The following is a 20,639-nucleotide window of genomic DNA, read 5'->3' as shown; positions in this document are numbered from 1 at the left end:
TTCTTGATCAAGCAGAATAAAGAATCAACAGACTTGAAGACAGGTGGTTTGTAATTATCTAGTCAGAAAAACAAAAAGAAAAAATAATGAAAAAAGAGTGAAGAAAGCCTAAAGTGCTTATGGAATACCTATGGTATTTATAGGGACTAATACCCACATTTTGGGGTCTTAGAAGATGAGAGAGAAAGGACAGAACGTTTATTTAAGGAAAAAAATGGCTGAAAAATTCCCAAATATGGAGAAGGAAATGGATATCCAGATTTAAGAAACCCAAGAGAATTTAAATAGGATGAACCCCAAACAGGATAAACCCAAATATGTCCACACCAAGACACATTATAATCAAATTCTTAAAAGTCAAAGACGGAGAGTTTTGAATGCAGCAAGAAAAATAGTACTTGTCAACATACAAAGGAACTCCCACAAACCTAGCAGCAGATTTCTCAGCAGAAAATTTGCAGACCAGGAAAAATGCAATTAATACATTCAAACTGGTGAAAGGAAAAAAAAAAACCCTGCCAACCAAGAATGCTGTATCCAGGAAAACTGTCCTTCAAAATGAAAGAAAGAAAAATTTTCAAAGATAAACAAAAGCTGAGGGAATTTATCACTACTAGACCTGCCTTACAAGAAACAAAAAGACACTAAACAGCAACAGGAAAGCATATGAAAATATAAAGTCTGCTGGTAAAAACAAATACACAGACAAATACAAAATACTATAATACTGTAATGATGGTACATAAATCATTTTTATTCTGGTACATTAGTTAAAAAACAAAAATATTTTTTAAATTATAACTATAAATGTATGTTAAAGAACACAATATAAAAAGATATAATTTGTGCAATCAATACTATAAAGTATTGAGGAGGGAAAAATAAAAGTGCAAAATTTTTGTATGAAATTGAAGTTAAATTGTTATCAGCTTAAAATAGATTGCTGTAACTATAAAACATTTTAGATGAGCCCCATGGTAACCACAAAGAAAATACCTACAGAAAACACATACACATACATACACACACACACACGAGAAATAAATCAAAGCATGTTACTACAAAACAAAAATCAAAACACATAAAAAGACAGTAAAAGATGTTGAGACAAAAAAAATTATAAGATAAAACAATTAACAAAATAACAAAAGTAAATCCTTCCCTATCAATAACTACTTTAGATATAAATAATTTAAACTCCATGCTCAAAAGACACAGTGACTGAAAAGATTAAAAAAAAAAAAAAGAAAATCCCAACTAGATGCCGTTTAAAAGAGACTTGCTTTAGATTTAAGGACGCACATATGCTGAAAGTGAAAGCATGGAAGAAGATATCCATGCAAATGGTAACCTAAAGAGAGCAGGTGTGGCCATATTTATATCAGACAAATTAGACTTTAAGTCAAAATATGTCACAAGAGACAAAGAAGGACATTATATAATGATAAAATGGTCAATTCACCAGGAAGATATAACAATTATAAATATTTCTAGACCCAACACCAAAGCACTTAAATACACAAAGCAAACACTGACTGAAATTAGGAGAGAAATAGACAGCAACACAGTAACATTAGATTTTACCACTCACTGTTAATAATGGCTAGAAGCCCAACAGAAGATCAATGAGAAAACAGAGGACTTGAACAACACTACAGCCTAGATGAACCTATCAGAAATATTACGAACATTTCACTCAACAGCAGCAGAAAGCACGTGCAACAGTCTCCAGCTGACAAAACAAGTCTTAACAAATTTAAGAACACTAAAATCATACCAAATATCTTATCCAAACTGGTATAAAATTTGAAATCAATAACAGGAAGAAAAAATGGAAAATTCACATGTATGTGGAAATTAACACATTCTTGAACAACCAATGGATCAAAGAGGAAATAAGAAACATATCTTGAGACAAATGAAAGGACAATACACAAAAATGTATGGAGATGAAGCAAAAGTAGTACTGAGGGGCATTTAGAGCAATAAATGTCTACATCAAAAAAAAAATACATATATATTATATATAATATATATACATATATAGATGTATCTCTCTCTCTCAAATAGCCTAACTCTACACCTCAAGGAACTAGATAAAGAAGAAAAACCTAAGCCCAAAACTAATAGAAGGAAAGATATTACAATTAAAAGTATAGCAGAAATAAATGAAATAGAGAATAGAAAAACAATAGAAAAAGTCAACAAAGAGTTGGTTTTATGCAAATTAACAAACGACATTTTTTTTAGCTAGACTAACTAAAAAAGAGAGAGAGAAGACTCAAATAAATAAAATCATAAATGAAAAGGAGACCATTCAACTGATGCCACAGAAATATAAAGGACCCTAAGGGACTGCTATGAACAATTAATTACATGCCAAGAATAACCTAGAGGAAATGGAGAAATCCCTACAAACACAACCTACCGAGACTGAACCATAAAGAAACAGAAAAGCTGGGGATATATATAACTAGTAAGGAGATAGAATTAGTAATCGAACACCTTCCAACAAAGAAAAACCCAGTACCAGATGGCTTTACTGGTGAATTCCATCAAACATTTAAAGAAGAATTAATACCAGTCCTTCTTAAACTTTTCCAAAAATTGAAGAGAGGGGAACACTTCCTAACTCATCATATGAGGCCAGCATTATGCTAATACCAAGGCCAGAAAAAGACACTACAATAAAAGAAAACTAAAGGCCAATAACCCTGATGAATATAAATGCAAAAATCCTAAACACATTAGCAAACCAAATTTAAAACATATTAAAGGATCATACACTATGACCAAGTTGAATTTATTGCAAAGACACAAAGATGGTCAACATATGATAATCAATGTAACACACCACACTAATAGAACAAAGGATAAAAAAATCATATGATCATCTCTACTGATGCATAAAAGACATTTGACAAAATTCAATGCCCTTTCATCATAAAAATTCTCAACTCTCTAGGAATAGAAAAATTACCTCAGCATAATAAAAGCTTCATATGAAAAGCCCACAGCTAACATCATAATGAAAGTCTTTCCTCTAAGATCAGGAATAAGGAAAGTATACTCACTATTGCCTCTTGTATTCAACACAGTACATTCATCCCTCAGTATCCTCAGGGGATAGGTTCCAGGCCCCTCTCCCCCCATGGATACCAAAATCTACAGATGCTCAAGTCCCTTACATAAAATGAAAGAGTACTTGTATATAACCTACACACATCCTTCCACATACTTAAATCATCTCTAGATTACTATTAATTAATATAATAATATAATATGAATAAAAGCTATGTAAATAGTTCTTAGTCCACAACAAATTCAACTTTTGCTTCATGGAACTTTCTGTAATTTTACTTTTCGAACTTGTTTTAGTTGCAATTGGTTGGACCCATAGATGCTGACTCTGCAGATATATAGGGGCCAACTGTACTGGAAGTCCTAGCCAAAGCAATTAGGCAAGAAAAATAAATAAAGGGCATCCAATTGGAAAGGAAAAAGTAAAAGTATCTTTGTTTGAGGACGAAACAAATTACACACACACAAACTGAACTATAAACAAATTCATAAAAGTTTCAGTACAAAATCAACAAATATCAGATATGCTTCTATACAGAACCAACAAACGACGCAAAAAGAAAATTAAGAAAACAATTCCATTTACAATAGCATCAAAAACAATAAAATACTCAGGAATAAACTTAACCAAGGAGGCAAAATACTTTTACACTGAAAACTACAAAACATTGCTACAAGAAATTAAAGACACAAGTAAATGGAAGGATCTCCTATGTCATGGATTGTAAGATTTAATGTTGATAAAATGTCCATACTACCCAAAGAAACTACAGATTCAACACACTCCCTATCAAAACCCCAATGGCATTTTTTACAGAAACAGAAAAAAGTCCTAAAATCCACTGGGAACCATAAGGACCCTAAATAGCCAAAACAAGCTTGAGAAAGAACAAAGCTGAAGGTCTCACACTTTCTGACTTCAAAACATTTTACAAAGCTACAAGTAATAAAACAGTATGGTACTGGCATATAGACAAACATATAAACCAATGGAACAAAAGCTAGAGACCAAAAATAAATCTATCTATATATGGTCAAATGATCTTTGACAAGAGTGCCAAGAATACACAAGGGGAAAAACACAGTCTGTTTCAACAAATGGTGCTGGGAAAACTGGATATCCAGATGTAAAAGAAAGAAAATAGAACTTTCTCTTGTATAATACACAAAATTCAACTCAAAATGGATTAAAGACTTAAACTTAAGGCCTGAAACTATAAAACTCCTAAAAGAAAACATAGAGGGCAAGGTTCACCACGTTGGTCTTGGCAATGATTTCATGGATATGACACCAAAAACACAGGCAACCAAAGCAAAAATAAGTAGGTGGGATTACATCACACTAAAAAGCTTCTGCACAGCAAAGGAAACTATCAACAGAGTGAAAAATCAACCTATGGAATTAAAGGAAAGATTTGCAAACCATATATCTGAAAAGGGGTTAACATCCAAAATACGTAAGGAACTCCTACAATTCAACATCAAAAAAGCAATCAGACTTTTTTAAATGGGCAAAGGATTTGAATAGATATTTCTCCAAAGATGTATAAATGGCCAACAGGTATATGAAAAGATGCTCAACATCACTAATCATCAGGGAAATGCAAATCAAAACTACAATGAGTGATCACTTCACACCTGTTAGAATATATTATCAAAACACAAAACCAGGAAATAACAAATGTTGACGAGGATATGGAGAAATCAGAACCCTTGTGCAGTTAGTGGTAATGTAAAATGGTGCAGCCATTATGGAAAACGGTACAGAGGTTCCCCAAAAAGTTAAAAATAGAACTACCCTATGACCCAGCAATCCCACTTCTAGGTATTTATTCAAAAGAACTGGAATCAGAAATATCAAAATATCAAAGAGATATTTGCACTCCCACAGTCACTACATCATTATTCACAATAGCCAAGATATGAAAGCAATCCAAATGTCCATCAATAGCTAAGTGGATAAAGAAAATGTGTGATATACATTCAACGGAGTATTTTTCCACCATAAAAGGAAGGAAATTTGTCATATGATACAACATGGATGGAACTTGAGAATACTATTCTAAATTAAATTAACCAGTCATAGAATGATTAATACTGCATGAGACTAGTAGGGCCAAGATGGCAGAGTAGAAAGACCCTGAGCTCACCTCCTCTTAAGAACACATCAACATCACAATGATCTGCAGAACCACCATCAATGAGAAGGACCAGAACCCACCAGAAAAGATCTTCTATAACTAAAGACATAAAGAAGGAAACACAGCAAGACAGGTAGGAGGGGCAGACTTGCAATATAGTCAAGTCCCATACTCCCAGATGGGTAACCCACAAACTGGAGAATAATTACATTCCAGAGGTTCTCCCGTAGGAGTTAGAGCTCTGTGCCCACGTCGGGCTCCTCAGCCCCAGAGTCTAATACCAGGAAGGCAAGCCCCCAGAGGATTTGGCTTTGAAGGCCAGCAGGGCATAATTTCGGGAGCCCCACAGGACTGGGGGAAATAGAGACTTCACCATTAAAGGGTGCACACAAAATCTCACATGTTCTAGGACCCAGGGTGAAAGCAGTAATCTGATAGAAGCCTGGACCAGACCTATCTGCTGATCTTGCAGAGTCTCCCAAAGAGGTGGGGGTCAGCTGCAGCTCACACCACGGACCCCTTCTACCTCATGAATGCTTGTGCTGGTGGGTGCCATTGTGGGATTCCCCTCCCCCACTCATCAGCACTGAGACTTGTGCCCCCCAAAACAGCCTGTAGGACCAGTGGTGGGACGTCTCTGGCCAAACTGGCGAAGCAACTGGGTGGGGACACAGTCTCACCCATCAGCAAACAGACTCCCTAAAGACCTCCTGAGCCCACAGTGCCTCTAGACACGGCTCAAGATATGGCCCTGACCACCAGAGGGCCCAGGACTCAAATCCACCCACCAGACAGGCACCAGCTCCAGAATCTACTGCCCCACCCAGCTGCCTTCCAGGAAGCTTGCTCTAGCCTCTGGAGCAGCCTCACCAATCAGGGGACAGGCTAGATGCAAGGAAACGACAATCCAACAGCCTGCAGGCCCGGCCTGCCCACAGCAGGCCAGACCCTGCCCTGAGACCAGCTGGACCCCACCCTGCCCACTATCGGGCCAACACAAGCTTCAGGACACCTCACACCCCATATCCAACTCTGTCAGGAACCAGCCCCCCCAACCAATGACCTGACACCAGCTCTGGGATCCCTAGGCAACCAAACTTCAGGACCTGGTGCTGTCTGCAAGCAGTCCAGCACTAACCCCAGGACCTGGCTTCAACCACCAGTGAGTGGGCAACAGCCCCAGAGTTTTCTGGATCCTGACTCTGCCCATCAGTGAGCCAGCATAAGCCCCAGGGAGCCTAGGGGTTCTGTAAACAGCCACTTCGTGACCCAGTACCACTAACCAGCGGCCAGCAGCCTCTGCACAAAGCAGGGCCTGGTAAACTAGCAGACTGGGAGCCAATCAAGCCTATCAGACTGCCCACAGAGCCCACAACAACAGAAGGACCCATGCAGCCCTCATAGGGGGAACTCCTAGAGCATATCGCTTGGGTGATGAGAGGAACTGCATTCTTGGGAAACGTAATCAACCTACCAGACACAAAAAAATAAAAACAGTAACTTAGGTAAAATGTGGTGACAGAGAAATAAGATAAAACCTCAAAGAAACAAGATAAAATCCCAGAAAGAGAACTAAGTGAATTGGAGAGAAATAATCTACACAAGAAGGTGTTCAGGGTAGTGATCATAAAGATGATCAAAGAATTCAGGAGAAGAATGAATACACAGAGTGACAACTTAGAAGTTTTTAACAAAGAGTTAGAAAATATAAAGAACAACCAAACAGAGGTGAAGATTACACTAACTAAAATGAAAAATACACTAGAAAGAATCAACAGTAAACTAAATGATAAATAGGAACAGATCAGCAAACTATAAGACAAAGTAGGGGAAATCACTGATGCCAAAGAGAAAAGAAGAAAAAAAGAATGAAAAAGAATGAGGACAGTTTAAGAGACCTCTGGGACAACATCAAGCACACTAATATTCACATTACAGGGATCCCAGGAGAAGAGAGAAAGGGGAAGAGAACATATCTGAAAACATCGTAGCTGAAAACTTTTCTAACCTTGGGAAAGAAACAGATATCCAAGTCCAGTAGGCACAGAGAGTCCCATACAGGATTAACCTAAAGAGGAATACACAAAGACACACTGTAGTTAAAATGGCAAACAGTTAAGACAACATTAAAAGCAACAAGGGAAAAGCAACAAACAATATACAAGGGAACTCCCATAAGGCTATCAGCTGACTTTACAGCAGAAACCCTGCAGGCCAGAAGGGAGTGGCACGATATATTTAAAGTAATGAACAGGAAAGACCTACAACCGAAAATACTCTATCCAGCAACGCTCTTGTTCAAAGTTGATGGAGAGATTAAAAGCTTTACAGATAAGCAAAACCTAAAAGAGTTCAGCACTACCGAACCACTTTTAAACAAATATTAAAGGAACTCCTCTAAGTGAAAAAAGAAAAGGCCACCACTAGAAACATGAAAATTACAAAATGAAAAAGCTCATCAGTAGAGGCAAATATAACAAAAAGGGAGGAAATCATCCAGGCACAAAGCTAATAGGAAGTTAAAAAGACAAAAGTAGTAAAGTCATCTATATTCACAATAAGCAGTTAAGGGATACACATAACAATTAAATGTAAAATATGATATCAAAAACAGTAGTTGTGAGGGGAGGAGAGTACCAATGCAGGGTTTTCAAAATCCATTTGAAATTAAGAGACCAGCAAATTAAAACAATCACATATTACAGGTTGCTAGATAAAAACCTCATGGTAACCATAAACCAAAAATCTATAATAGATATACACACAAAAAAAGAAAAAGGATACCAAACATAAAACTAAAGATAGTCATCAAATCACAAGAGAAGAAAACAAAAGAAGGAAAAAAGAAAGACCTATAAAAACAACCCAAAACAAGGAACAAAAGGGCAGTAAGAACATACACAGCAATAATTACCTTAAATTTAAATGGACTAAATGTTCCAATCAAAAGACACAGCCCAGCTGAATGGAAACAAACAAAAAAAAGACCCATATATATGCTGTCTACAAAAGACTCACCTCACATATAAAGACACAGACTGAAAATGAGGGGATGGAAAAAGGTATTCCATGCAAATGGAAATCTAAAGAAAGCCGGGGTAGCAACGCTTATATCAGACAAAATAGGCTTTAAAATAAAGACTGTTACAAAAGAAAAAGAAGGACACTACATAATGATTAAGGGATCAGTCTAAGAAGAAGACATAATAATTGTAAATATATATACATCCAACATAGAAAATCCTAAATACATAAAGCAAGTATTAACAGACATAAAGGGAAGAATCGACAGTAACACAGTAATGGTAGGGGACTTTAAAACCTCACTTATATCAATGGACAGATCATCCAGATAGAAAATCAGTAAGGAAACACTGGCCTTAAATAACACAATAGAGCAGATGGACTTAATTGATATATAGAAAGCATTCCATCCAAAAGCATCAGAATACATGTTCTAGAAAGAGTGGATATATGCACGTACAAACCTGATTCACTTTGCTGTACAGAAGAAACTAACACGACATTTTAAATCAGCTACAACAAAAAACATTTTAATTAAAAAACGAAAACAAAGGGCTTCCCTTGTGGTGCAGTGGTTGAGAGTCCACCTGCTGATGCGGGGGACACGGGTTCATGCCCCGGTCCAGGAAGATCCCACATGCCACGGAGTGGCTGGGCCCGTGAGCCATGGCCACTGAGCCTGCACATCCAGAGCCTGTGCTCCGCAACGGGAGAGGCCACAACAGTGAGAGGCCCGCGTACCGCAAAAAAAAAAAAGAAAGAAAGAAAACAAAAATGAATTTAGCACCATGATGAATAGAATTGCATCATTACCCAAAAACTGAAATGCAGAACTTTTTTCAATATTTGTGATTATTTTTACCAAAAGTACACTTTAAGAATAAATAATATGTAGATTTTACACGTTCTTTCCAAGTGCACATGGAACACTCTCCAGGAGAGATCACATGCTAGGCTACAAAACAAGCCTTGGGAAATTTAAGAAAACTGAAATCCTATCTAGAGTCTTTTCCAACCACGACACTATAAAACTAGAAATCAACTATGAGAAAAAAACTGCAAAACACACAAACATGTGGAGGCTAAACAATATGCTACTAAACAACCAATGGATCACTGAAGAAATCAAGAGGAAATGAAAAAATACCTAGAGACAAAAGAAAATGAAAACACAACGGTCTAAATCCTATGAGACGCAGCAAAAGCAGTTCAAAGGGCGAAGTTAATAGCGTTCCAAGCATATGGGGAAACAATAAAAATCTCAAATAAGCAACCTAACCTTACAGCCAAAGCAACAAGAGAAAGAACAAACAAGGTCCAAAGTTAGTAGAAAGAAAGAAATCATAAACATCAGAGCAGAATAAATGAAATAGAGGCAAAGAAAACAATAGAAAAGATGAATGAAACTAAAAGATGCTTCTCTGAAAAGATAAAATTGATAAACCACTAGCCAGACTCATCAAGAAAAAAAGGGAGAGGGCACAAATCAATAAAATTAGAAATGAGGAAGAAGTTACAACTGACACCACAGAAATACAAAGGATCATAAAAGACTGCTACAGGCAACTATATGCCAACAAAATGGACAACCTAGAAGAAATGGACAAATTCTTAGAAAGGTACAACCTTCCAAGACTGAGCCAGGAAAAAACAGAAAATGTGAACAGACCCATCACAAGTCCTGACATTGAAACTGTGATGAAAATTTTCCAACAAACAAAAGTCCAGAACCAGATGGCTTCACGGGTGAATTTTATCAAACATTTAGAGAAGAATTAATGCCTATCCTTTCGAAACTCTTTCCAAAAATTGCAGAAGGAACACTCCCAAACTCATTCTATGAGGCCACCATCACCCTGATACCAAAACCAGACAAAGACACACCCCCAAAAAATGTTACACCCAATATCAGTGATGAACATAGACACAAAAATCCTCAACAAAGTGCTAGCAAAGGAGGCAAGAATACACAATGGAGAAAGGATAGTCTCTTTAATAAGTGGTGCTGGGAAAACTGGACAGCTACATGTAAAAGAATGAAATTAGAACATTCTCTAACACCATACAGAAAAATAAACTCGAAATGGATTAAAGACCTAAATGTAATGCTGGATACTATAAAACGCTTAGAAGCAAACATAGCCCCACAAACTGTGAGGCTGGGAAGTAGATATAGTCATGTTCAAGAAGTCCAAGAATGGCTTAACTTCCTTAGGTTTGTTTTAAACAATTAGCGTTGCTCTTTTTAAGACAAAGAATACCAAGTTGATATGCTGTATGACTAGGTCTTTGTTAGGTTCTCTGATATAAATCACAGCAGTATCTTTGTGGATCCACCTCCTAGAGTAATGAAAATAAAAACAAAAATAAATAAATAGGGTCTAATTAAACTGAAAAGCTTTTGCACAGCCAAGGAAACCATAAACAAAACGAAAAGACAGCCCACAGAATGGGAGAAAATATTTGCAAACGAAGCAACCAACAAGTGATGAATCTCCAAAATATACAAACAGCTCATGCAGCTCTATATCAAAAAAAACAACTTAATCAAAAAATGCACAGAAGATCTAAATAGACATTTCTCCAAAGGAAACATACAGGTGGCCAAAACACACGTGAAAAGATGCTCAACATCGCTAAATATTAGAGAAATGCAGATCAAAACTACAATGAGGTATCACTTCACACTGAACAGAATGGCCATCGTCAAAAATTCTACAAACAATAAATGCTGGAGAGGGGGTGGAGAAAAGGGAAACGTACTACACTGTTGGTGGGAATGTAAATTGGTACAACCAGTGTGGAGAACAGTATGGCGGTTCCTTAAAAACGCAAAACTAGAACTACCATACGAGCCAGAAATCCCACTCCTGGGCATATTATCTGGAGAAAACCATAATTTGAAAAGATACATGCACCCCAATGTTAACTGCAGCACTATTTACAATAGCCAAGACATGGAAGTAACCTAAAATGTCCATCAACAGATGAACAGATAAAGAAGATGTGGCATACATATACAATGGACTATTACTCAGCAATAAAAAAAGAATGAAATAATGCCATTTGCAGCAACATGGATGGACCTAGAGATTATCATACTAAGTGAAGTAAGTCAGACAGAGAAAGACAAATATGTGATATCACTTATACGTGGAATCTAAAAAAAATGATACAAGGGAACTTACTTCAGAAACAGAAACAGACTCACGGACTTCAAAAACGAACCTACGGTTACCAAAGGGGAAACGTGGGGGTGGGGGGGGAGGGATAAATTAGGAGTTTGGAATGAATATATACACACTACTATATATAAAATAGATAATCAACAAGGACCTACTGTATACCAGAGGGAACTCTACTCAATATTCTATAATATTCTATAATAACCTATATGGAAAAAGAATCTGAAAAAGAATGGATATATGTATATGTATAACTGAATCACTTAGTTATACACTGGAAACTAACACAACATTGTAAACCAGCTATACTCCCAATGTAAAATAAAAAATTAAATTAAAAGATAAACAGCTCATACACCTAAATATCAAAAAATAATCCGATTTAAAAATGAGCAGAAGAAATGAATAGACATTTCTCCAAAGAGGACATGCAGATGGCCAAGAGGCACATGAAAAGATGTTAAACACTGCTAATCATCAGGGAAATGCAAATGAAAACCACAATGAGATATCACCTCACAACTTTTGGGATGGCTACCATCAAAAAGAGCACAGATAACAAATGTTGGTGAGGATGTGGATAAAAGGGAACCCTCCTACACTTTTGGTGGGAATGTAGAGTGTTTCAGCCACTGTGGAAAACAATATGGAAGTTTCTTAAAAAACTAAAAATACAACTACCATGTGATCCAGCAATTCCGCTCCTGGGTACATACCCGAAAAAAAACCAGAAACACTATTTGGAAAAGATATATGCATGCCAATGTTCATAGCACCATAATTTATAATATGGAAGCAATCTAAGTGTCCATCAACAGACAAATGTACAAAGAAAATGTGGTGTGTATGTATGCAATGGAATACTACTTAGCCATAAAAAAGAATGAAATTTTGCCATTTGCAGCAGCATGGATGGACTTGGAGGGTATTATGCAAAGTGAAATAAGTCAGACAGAGAAAGGCAAATACTGTATGCTATCACTTACATATGGAATCTAAAATATAAAACAAACTAGTGAATACAGCAAAAAAGAAGTAGACTCACAGATACAGAGAACAAGCTAGGGTTACCAGTGGAGAAAGGGAAGAGGGGAGAAGCAATATAGAGTAGGGGATTCAGAGATACAAACTATTACATATAAAATAAGCTTCAAGGATATATTTACAACAAAAGGAATATAGCCAATATTTTATAATAACTATAAATAGAGTATAACCTTTAAAAATTGTAAATTGTACACCTGTAACTTACATGATATTGTACATCGACTATACTTCAAAAAAGAAAAAAAACTGCATGAGTCCACTTAAATGAGTTATCTAAAGCAATCAAACTTACAGAAGCAGAAAGTAGAATTGTGGTGGCCAGGGGCTAGAGAGAGAGAAAAATCGGAGCTGTTCAATGAATATAAAGTTTCAGGCATGCAAGATGAGAAGGCTCTGCCTCAGTTAACAATATTTTATTGTACATTTAGAAATTTGTTAAAAAGGCAGATTTCATGTTATGTGTTTTTTCCCACTATAAAAAATAATTTCAACAAAAAGGTTAACAGTGATTTAAATACAGCTAAAGAGTTTTAGTTAACTGAAAGATAGACCTTAAACATGTTACATGCAGAAATTGTACAGCAGATTGTACTATAGATTACAGTACAGGGAAACAATGAAATAGGGGGAAAAAATGAATAAGCATCTAAGACATATGCAGGATAGAAAGAGAATTTTAGCATATCTAATCAGAGGACCAGAAACACTAGAGAGAACAGTAGTAAGGCTATATTCAGAGAGATAATGGCTGCTCCATTTCCAAAATTTATGAAAGATATAATCCACAGAGTTTAGATCTAAACAAATTATACAGCTTGTAGTACAAAGACACAACAACTCACAGAAAAAATGAATCAAGAAGTTAAAGCATAACTATGGAGAACAGTATGGAGGGTCCTTAAAAAACTAAAAATAGAGTTACCATATGATCCAGCAATCCCACTCCTGGGCATACAGCCAGAGAAAATACATGCACCCCAATGTTCATAGCAGCATTATTTACAATAGCCAAGACGTGGAAGCAACCTAAATGTCCATCAACAAATGAATACACAAAGAAGATGTGGCACATATACACAATGGAATATTACTCAGCCTTAAAAAAGAATGAAATAATTCCATTTGCAGCAACATGGATGGACCCAGAGATTATCATACCAAGTAAAGTAAGTCAGAGAGAGAAAAACAAATATCATATGATATCACTTACATGTGGAATCTTAAAAAATGATACAAGTGAACTTATTTACAAAACAGAAATAGATTCACAGAATAGAAAACAAACTTACTGTTATCAAAGGGGAAAAAGGGCAGCGGGAGGGAGGATAAATTGGGAATTTGGGATTAACAGATACATACTACTATACATAAAATAGATAAACAACAAGGACTTACTGTACAGCACAGGGAACTATATTCAATATCTTGCAATAACCTATAATGTAAAAGAATCTGAAAAAAGAATGAAAAAAAGAATCTGTATAACTGAATCACTCTGGTGTACACCTGAAACTAACACAACATTGTAAATCAACTATACTTCAATTTAAAAAAAAGAAAAGAAAAGAAGTTAAGGCATATGGAAGAGTTAAGGTACAACATAATCTAATCAGAGTACCAAAATAAAATTCTAAGGAGACCAGAAGCAAGGCAATGTTCAAAAAGATAATATATGGTAAGTATCCAGAACTAATAAAAAGAATATGAATTCAAAAACATGAGAAGCAAACAAGAAGAAAAGAAATCCATACTTAAATACACTGTAGTGAAAGTATAACACCTAAGAAAAAGAATCTTAAAAAGAGACAGACAGAAAAGACACCTATACCTACTGGCAGATGACTTCTGAACAGGAACAATGGAAATAAGCAGACAATGGAAGATCAACTTAGAATTGGAGACTGAGCAAGGCTCTCTTTCAAGAAAATGGACAAAAAATATTTTCATATTTAAAAAAGAAAGTTTATGACTAACAACCCTTTACCAAAAGAACTGTGAAGATGCTATCAGGAAAAGGGAAAATGACCTCCAAAGGAAAGTCTGAGATGGAAAAGGGAATGGTAAAAAAATAATAATAATTTAAAATATGTGGCTGATTCTAAACAACCTGAGCTTTAAAAGAATAAGAAGGAGAAGGAGAAGAAGGAGAGTTAGTAATAGCACTGAGTTCAGAAGGAAAATGATAGAAGGCAAAGACATTTTTTTCTCACGATGGACCGTCCTGCATACCCACTTTGGAGACCAGTGGTATGGACTATACACACACAGATGTTCAGCTACATCAGACAGCACTGCTGGCTGCAATCATTTCAGAGGTCTTCTTAAAAACATAAGCCATGCCATAAGGGACTTGTAAGTTTGGGATAAGGGGAAAAGAACAGGGTACTCGAGACAGAGAAAATAGCAAAGGTTCAGGAATGAGATGAGCATGGCACACCCTGTTCTTCAACCAATAAAGTATCTCATATCATCGCACATGCTCTTTTGAAATCTCTAAGACAAAAGCAAAACAACCCAAAAACCTCAAGAAGCAATAACGTGAGTAGAGCAACAGTGAAAGACATCAGATATTCGTTATGACCTTGGGCAGGTCACTTCACTCTCTGAAGGCTTTGTAGTATGTAATATCTACCGTTCCTGGTGTCACTAGTACATTTTGATGACAAATGAAAAAATTCAAAAGGGGAATATTATAGGACTGATCTCATATATTACTACTAGTCATTGTACTGGCACTGGCGATACAGAACAAAGGAGACAAAGTAAATCAGCAATTAGAAGGCAGTGTGATAGATCCTGTGACATGAGGTATGCACAGGGTACTGAGAAAGCCCAGCAGTAGTGGCAAAAGCATGCTTCACTCTTGCCTTTTCAAACTACTAATGTCCACCTTGGTAGTTGTTCCAGTCATCACAGTGAAATTCAGATCTATGAAAAGAATCATCATCAAGAGTTTTGTTATTAAAAGTTTCAAAACAAATTTAACCAAAGTCAATTTTAAAACATCCCGAGAAGGAATCAAATCAATTTCCTTCATACTGATCAAAATTTCACCACAGAAAGCTAGTAGGGACACTTTGGATCCATAAAAATTAGCAAAATTAGAGTTTTTCTAAAACATGAAAACAATTCTTGCTCCATTTAAAAGTACATAAGAGTAATGGTAATATATTCTCTCTATCCACGCTGGAATTATCCAACTATAATCTAACAGAAGCAAAAAAAAAAAACCGAAATATTCCAAACACCCATTCTCTTTCTGGACTTACTCTTTACAACCTAACATCAAACACATTTTGCATAAATTAATTCTATGATCTACAACATATGTTTTCTACTTCACTGCGAAGTATTCATTGCCTTTAATCATCGGTTGTTCTGTTGTATTTAGCCATTTGAGGCCTATTAATAATGCACACACAAATCCTTCATCTAAGAAAATACTCCTGAAAAAATACACACAGAATGTTCTCAGAGAAAAGCAATTCTTTCTCGCTCTACTAGATACAGTGGTAGTAAAGAGGAGAATATTTACTACTAATGTTACAGTGCTGCAACATTCTTCCTCTGAACTGTTTAATATGTATATAATATTAACATTTACTTACATATCCTCAATATATATTGGTGACATGGGGAAGGGTAGATATCACATATTCCCAAGGATACCAAATCCATTCACATATGACTAAGATGCTTATAATAACTGCAAATGACAATACAATTCAAAGATTCTTTAATTACCTTATTTGTTTAAATTAAAATATTTTGGGCAGTAATAAAATGTTTTTAGTTATGTCCTTAATATTCCAAAAGGCTTACAAGCATTTAATAGTCACACGAATGTAGATTTTCACAACCATTTTTTAAAATGTGTCAATTTAACTGAAAACAACTTCAAACAAATGTTCATTTTGATTACCACACTGGCCTTAATATATTAGCTAACAAGCAGATATGTTCCTTTATTTCACTGATGAGAGGTAAGCAAGAATGGGTAATGACATTTACTACCAACCAGAGAACAGAGAGAGACACGAATGGTGATTTAATAGCCATCACTGGTGATCCCTTTGATAAACACCTATAGCACCTATAAACCAATTTAGCCCTATTTGCACACAGCTTTCTACTGTACACTATTTCTTTGGGACTATATTTACCTTTCTTCTTAAGTTCTTTGAGGGGAGAGGCCTTGTCTTAAATACTGCTTCTCTATCCTTCCAGCTCAAAAACCAAAACTGAGTGCATATGTATTGATAAATTAACAGCCACAGTATAACAGGTACTTCGCATGGCAATTAGGAGAAAATCAGGATGTGGGTAAAGGAAGCTAAACGGAGCTATAGCTATGCACAATGCAACCAACACCAAGGGACGAGATCATAAAAGTGACTTTGAAATAACATGCTCAGAAACAGAGCAAATCAGTTTACTTAGCATAATCATTTTCAGAAGGTACAGCAAAATTTAGCACACTGTTATTGCTTAACTGAGCCCCCCCACCTTTTTTTTTTGGTCTTACAAGTGATGCTGCATTTTGTACTATTCCCTGATTCAGATTTCTATAATGCTATCTCATGTCTGTATAAAGCACCTTATTCATACAACTGTGGAAAGAGCTATACTATTCAAAATCCAAAAGAAAATAAAAACAATGTATTTTTCCACCTTTCCTAGGTTAAAAACACACAGAGTGTTTTGCTAATAAAAACAAAGGTCATCATCTGTCTTACTTTTCATTCATACTGAATGACACGTTTTTTTAAAGATTTTCTGTTAGAAAAATTCTGTACTACCTTGGCTTTAAAATCAACTTTAACCCAATTTTGCACCTTGTTCCGTCACCTTCTTCAATCTCTTAATCAAAATTATGTATCAATTATATTTTTAAAAACAATTAGGAGGCTTTTAAAAAGTTACAATGTAAACTAAGTTATAAGTTACGGTAACAGCAACCTTACTCTCTATCTTTACCATTTGAAATGCAAGACACTAGACGAGACGAAAGCATACTCTGAAATCTCTTCCTGGGTCTTCTACAATAGTCTCTTACCAAAATTTCTTCTCCCTTTGTATATCAAGTTTCTGTGCTCCCCTACTCTCCAAGATTAAAAAATCTGTTTATACCTCCCTCCAACACTTCAGGGGTGAGTCTGTATGTCTTCTGTCTCATATCTTTTGTTTCAGAACGCCAAAACCCTTCATTATTTTATTTTACCAACCCTATGAAGGCAGTGATACACCAAGGGCTGGAGGGTCAAGGAGTTAACTAGGCAATCAGAAACTGGAGAGCCGACCAAAACTTAACACCCCTCTAAGGGGTACGCAAACCCAGTCAGAAAAATCAGCAAAGGCCCTCTTTACAGGTCATGAGGGCTTAAAAAATAAAATTATTTTTAAACCCTTTCCCACAAAGGAACTCGTGCACACACACACAACTGCACTTTTCAGAATGTGGAAATACAACTGATCTGGTTCTTTCGGTTTTCAAGAGTTTAAACACCAGGGACATCTGCATCTAGATAAAAACTCCTGAGGGCAATTTGATCAAAGACACAGAAAATCCTTCCTTCAAAGAAATGCACCTTGTGACACTCCAAGGAGAAGGAGAGGTATTTAAAGTAAAACCTGCCCTGAATTATTACCACCGACTTGGGAAAGAGAAGCAAAAGCCGTTGGCTTCATACAGCTTTTAAACATTTTGCTGTAACCCTGGGGCCACAGAAGCTGATGGTGAAATTCTTCTGCTCATTTCTACAGAAGAGTATCACACAGCAGTAGAAACTCGGGACACACCAACACACACATCCATCCCTACTCCCATTCTCGTCCCTTCCATTCCCGACCTTCCCCCTTTGGTGCCCAAGACCCAAATGTGGACACAGTTACAAAAAGCAAAGTCATGGGGCAATGCAGGCGGGTGGGAGGGCAAAGGACCGAAAGAGCCAGAAAAGCAAGGGAAAAGAGGCAGTCGGCTGGCTTGTCTGTGATCATAAAGCAAACATTCGGGTGGGGATACAGAATGCCGCGTGGAAATAAAGCTATCCGGGATGCCCACTCTGCCATCTCCTTGTGCCTGTCGCCCTCCATCACCCCACCGTCTCCCGGAGGACCACCTCCGCGGGGAGGGCGCCACTTACGGTGCCCCCACCCTCACCCTTCAGGGGAAAGCAGTGAAATGCGCCTGGAAGGGAGGATGGGGGCTCAGCCGGGGGCGAGGGTCACGCCGGGCGCCAGGTGAACACCCTGCAGCGGGTGGCCGCTCTGGGGCCCCGGGGCGGCCCATGCGGAAGGTGAAGCCGGGGTCCGGGGAGCGTCTGGCCCCGCCGCTCCCGGGGAGGCTCCGGCTACTCACGTTCTCCGTGTCCCGCTCATTCACCGTCGGCAATGGCGTCCGCGCCGACATTTTGTGCGGGCGGCGGGGTCGGGCCGGGGTCTCGCGGGCCGGGCTGCGGGCCCCGGGAGCGAGCGGCAGGGGCTGCGGCCGCGGGCGCGAGGCCGGGGCCGGGCGAGCGGCTCCCACAGGCCGCGAGCGGTGCAACAAGCGGCCCCGGCGGCGGAGCGGGGGGAGAGGACGCGGAGGAAGAGGAGGGGGAGCCGCTTCCCGCGGCGGCGCCGCCGGGGGACGCGAGCCGGGGCGAGGGAGGGCTGCGGGCGAGGGCGGTTGCCCGGCGCGGGCCGGGCGGCGAGGCCGGCGGGATGCAGCGCCGAGGCTGGGAGGCGGGGCGGGAGCCGGGGGGCGGCGTCCGGGCCCCGCTAGGCTCTCCCGGCCATGGCCGAAGGTGAAGCGGCGCTGCAAATCACTGCTTGGCTCGTACCGCCGAGCGCGGCCAGGAGCCGGGAGCCGCGGCCCTGACAGCGCCGCCCGCGCCGCGCCCAGCGCCCCGCCTCAGGTGAGCGGCTCCGCCCGGCCGAGCTGCAGCCACGCGCCCGGGGCCCAGCGCGGCGGCGCCCCCGCTCCCGGCGCCCGGCGCCTCCGGCGCGCCCGTCCCGGCTCGGTCCGCGCGGTCCCCGCCGCCGCCGCAGCCGCCGCGCCTGAGCCGGGAGGAGCGGCCCGAGCCGGCTGCGCGAGGAGCGGCGGGCGCGGCACGCTGCGCCCAGAGGCACTTGGCGGCTGCCGCCGGGTGGGCGGGCGCCAGCCGAGGGGGCCTCTCCATTCATTCCCTCATTAGGGATGCGGGGCCGCCTCCTGCTCCTCCCGCGCTCCCTCGCCCGCCCGTCCCCATGTTTATTTTTGTTTCTCGCCCCACCCGCGGAGTACGGTCGTCTCAGAGCTTCTGGTGGTTTTTAGTTTGATTCATGTTTGGGTTTTGCCGGGGGGAGGTGACATGGCGCTGATGCAATTGAGTGGTCCTCTTTTTGTCCGTTTCATGCGGGAAGAATGGGTACGATCCTACCCGGGATCCGACACCGCCTATCTCCTGTCTCAGGACTTTTCCCATTCTTAAATTCATCCCCTCCTCCCGCGTTTCCCAGCTTTCTCAATTTCTGTCCTCCCCTGAGCCCTCTCCTGGGAGCTGTTGGGTTCAGGGTCACTCTGATAGTTGGGCAGAGGGCACAAAAGCCCCTAAAAGCGCCAGCAGCCTCGGAGGCGCTGCTCCAGAACCCTGTGCGAGGCACTCCGGCCAGGCGGCTCGCCTAGGTGCCCGGCACCGGGCGGCCTCCTTGGGAACCGGGTCGGCGGAAGAGGTCGCCAGGCGCCCGCCGCAGCACCCCCAGAGTGGCTGAGCCCCGGGAGTCACGACGTCTCCCCTGGCTGGTCGTCACTTCCTGGGACGCAAGGAAGTGTCACTTAGGCGAGCTTGTTTAGGGAGGGAGGGGAGCTGTCTCTGATTTTGGCCCTGGCCTACCTCCTCCAGGTGGCTTCCTCACCCTTCCACCCACCTGCCACTTCTTACATCATGCAGACATCCCTCTGTAATGCGTTCCGCAGGGCCCATTGGCCCCCTAAAAAGCAATGCTGCTTCTTCCTATCTAATATGAGAGCTTACATTTTGCACACTCAGCCTCCAGAACAAAAACCTTACCATCTCCCTATTCCTCGTCTTTCCAATATGTCTTTTTCATTTTCTTTCATGAGTAGTCAGGACGATAAAAGGAGCAATAGATGAAGGGGATAAATTCAATTTTTGAGCTACTTCCTTAAGCCTCCAATGGG

General features: G+C 39.6%; 1 protein-coding gene across 1 annotated transcript in view; it reads right to left on the bottom strand.

Annotated features, from left to right (window-relative positions):
* The window catches only part of MARK1 (microtubule affinity regulating kinase 1), a 144,546-nt gene extending 124,986 nt beyond the window's left edge, over window positions 1-19,560 (bottom strand). Inside the window, exon 1 of the mRNA XM_027122227.1 lies at window positions 18,837-19,560. Coding sequence (XP_026978028.1) covers window positions 18,837-18,887 — 51 coding nt within the window. The 5' untranslated portion in view covers window positions 18,888-19,560. The remainder of the gene's footprint in view (window positions 1-18,836) is intronic.
* Window positions 19,561-20,639: the final 1,079 nt, after the last annotated feature.

Source organism: Aethalodelphis obliquidens, unplaced genomic scaffold, assembly GCF_003676395.1.
Source record: "Aethalodelphis obliquidens isolate GAN/ISIS:26980383/991018 unplaced genomic scaffold, ASM367639v1 scaffold24, whole genome shotgun sequence".
NCBI lineage: Eukaryota > Metazoa > Chordata > Mammalia > Artiodactyla > Delphinidae > Aethalodelphis > Aethalodelphis obliquidens.
The sequence above is the reverse complement of the archived record's forward strand: the minus strand, read 5'-3'. Positions and strand labels throughout refer to the sequence as shown.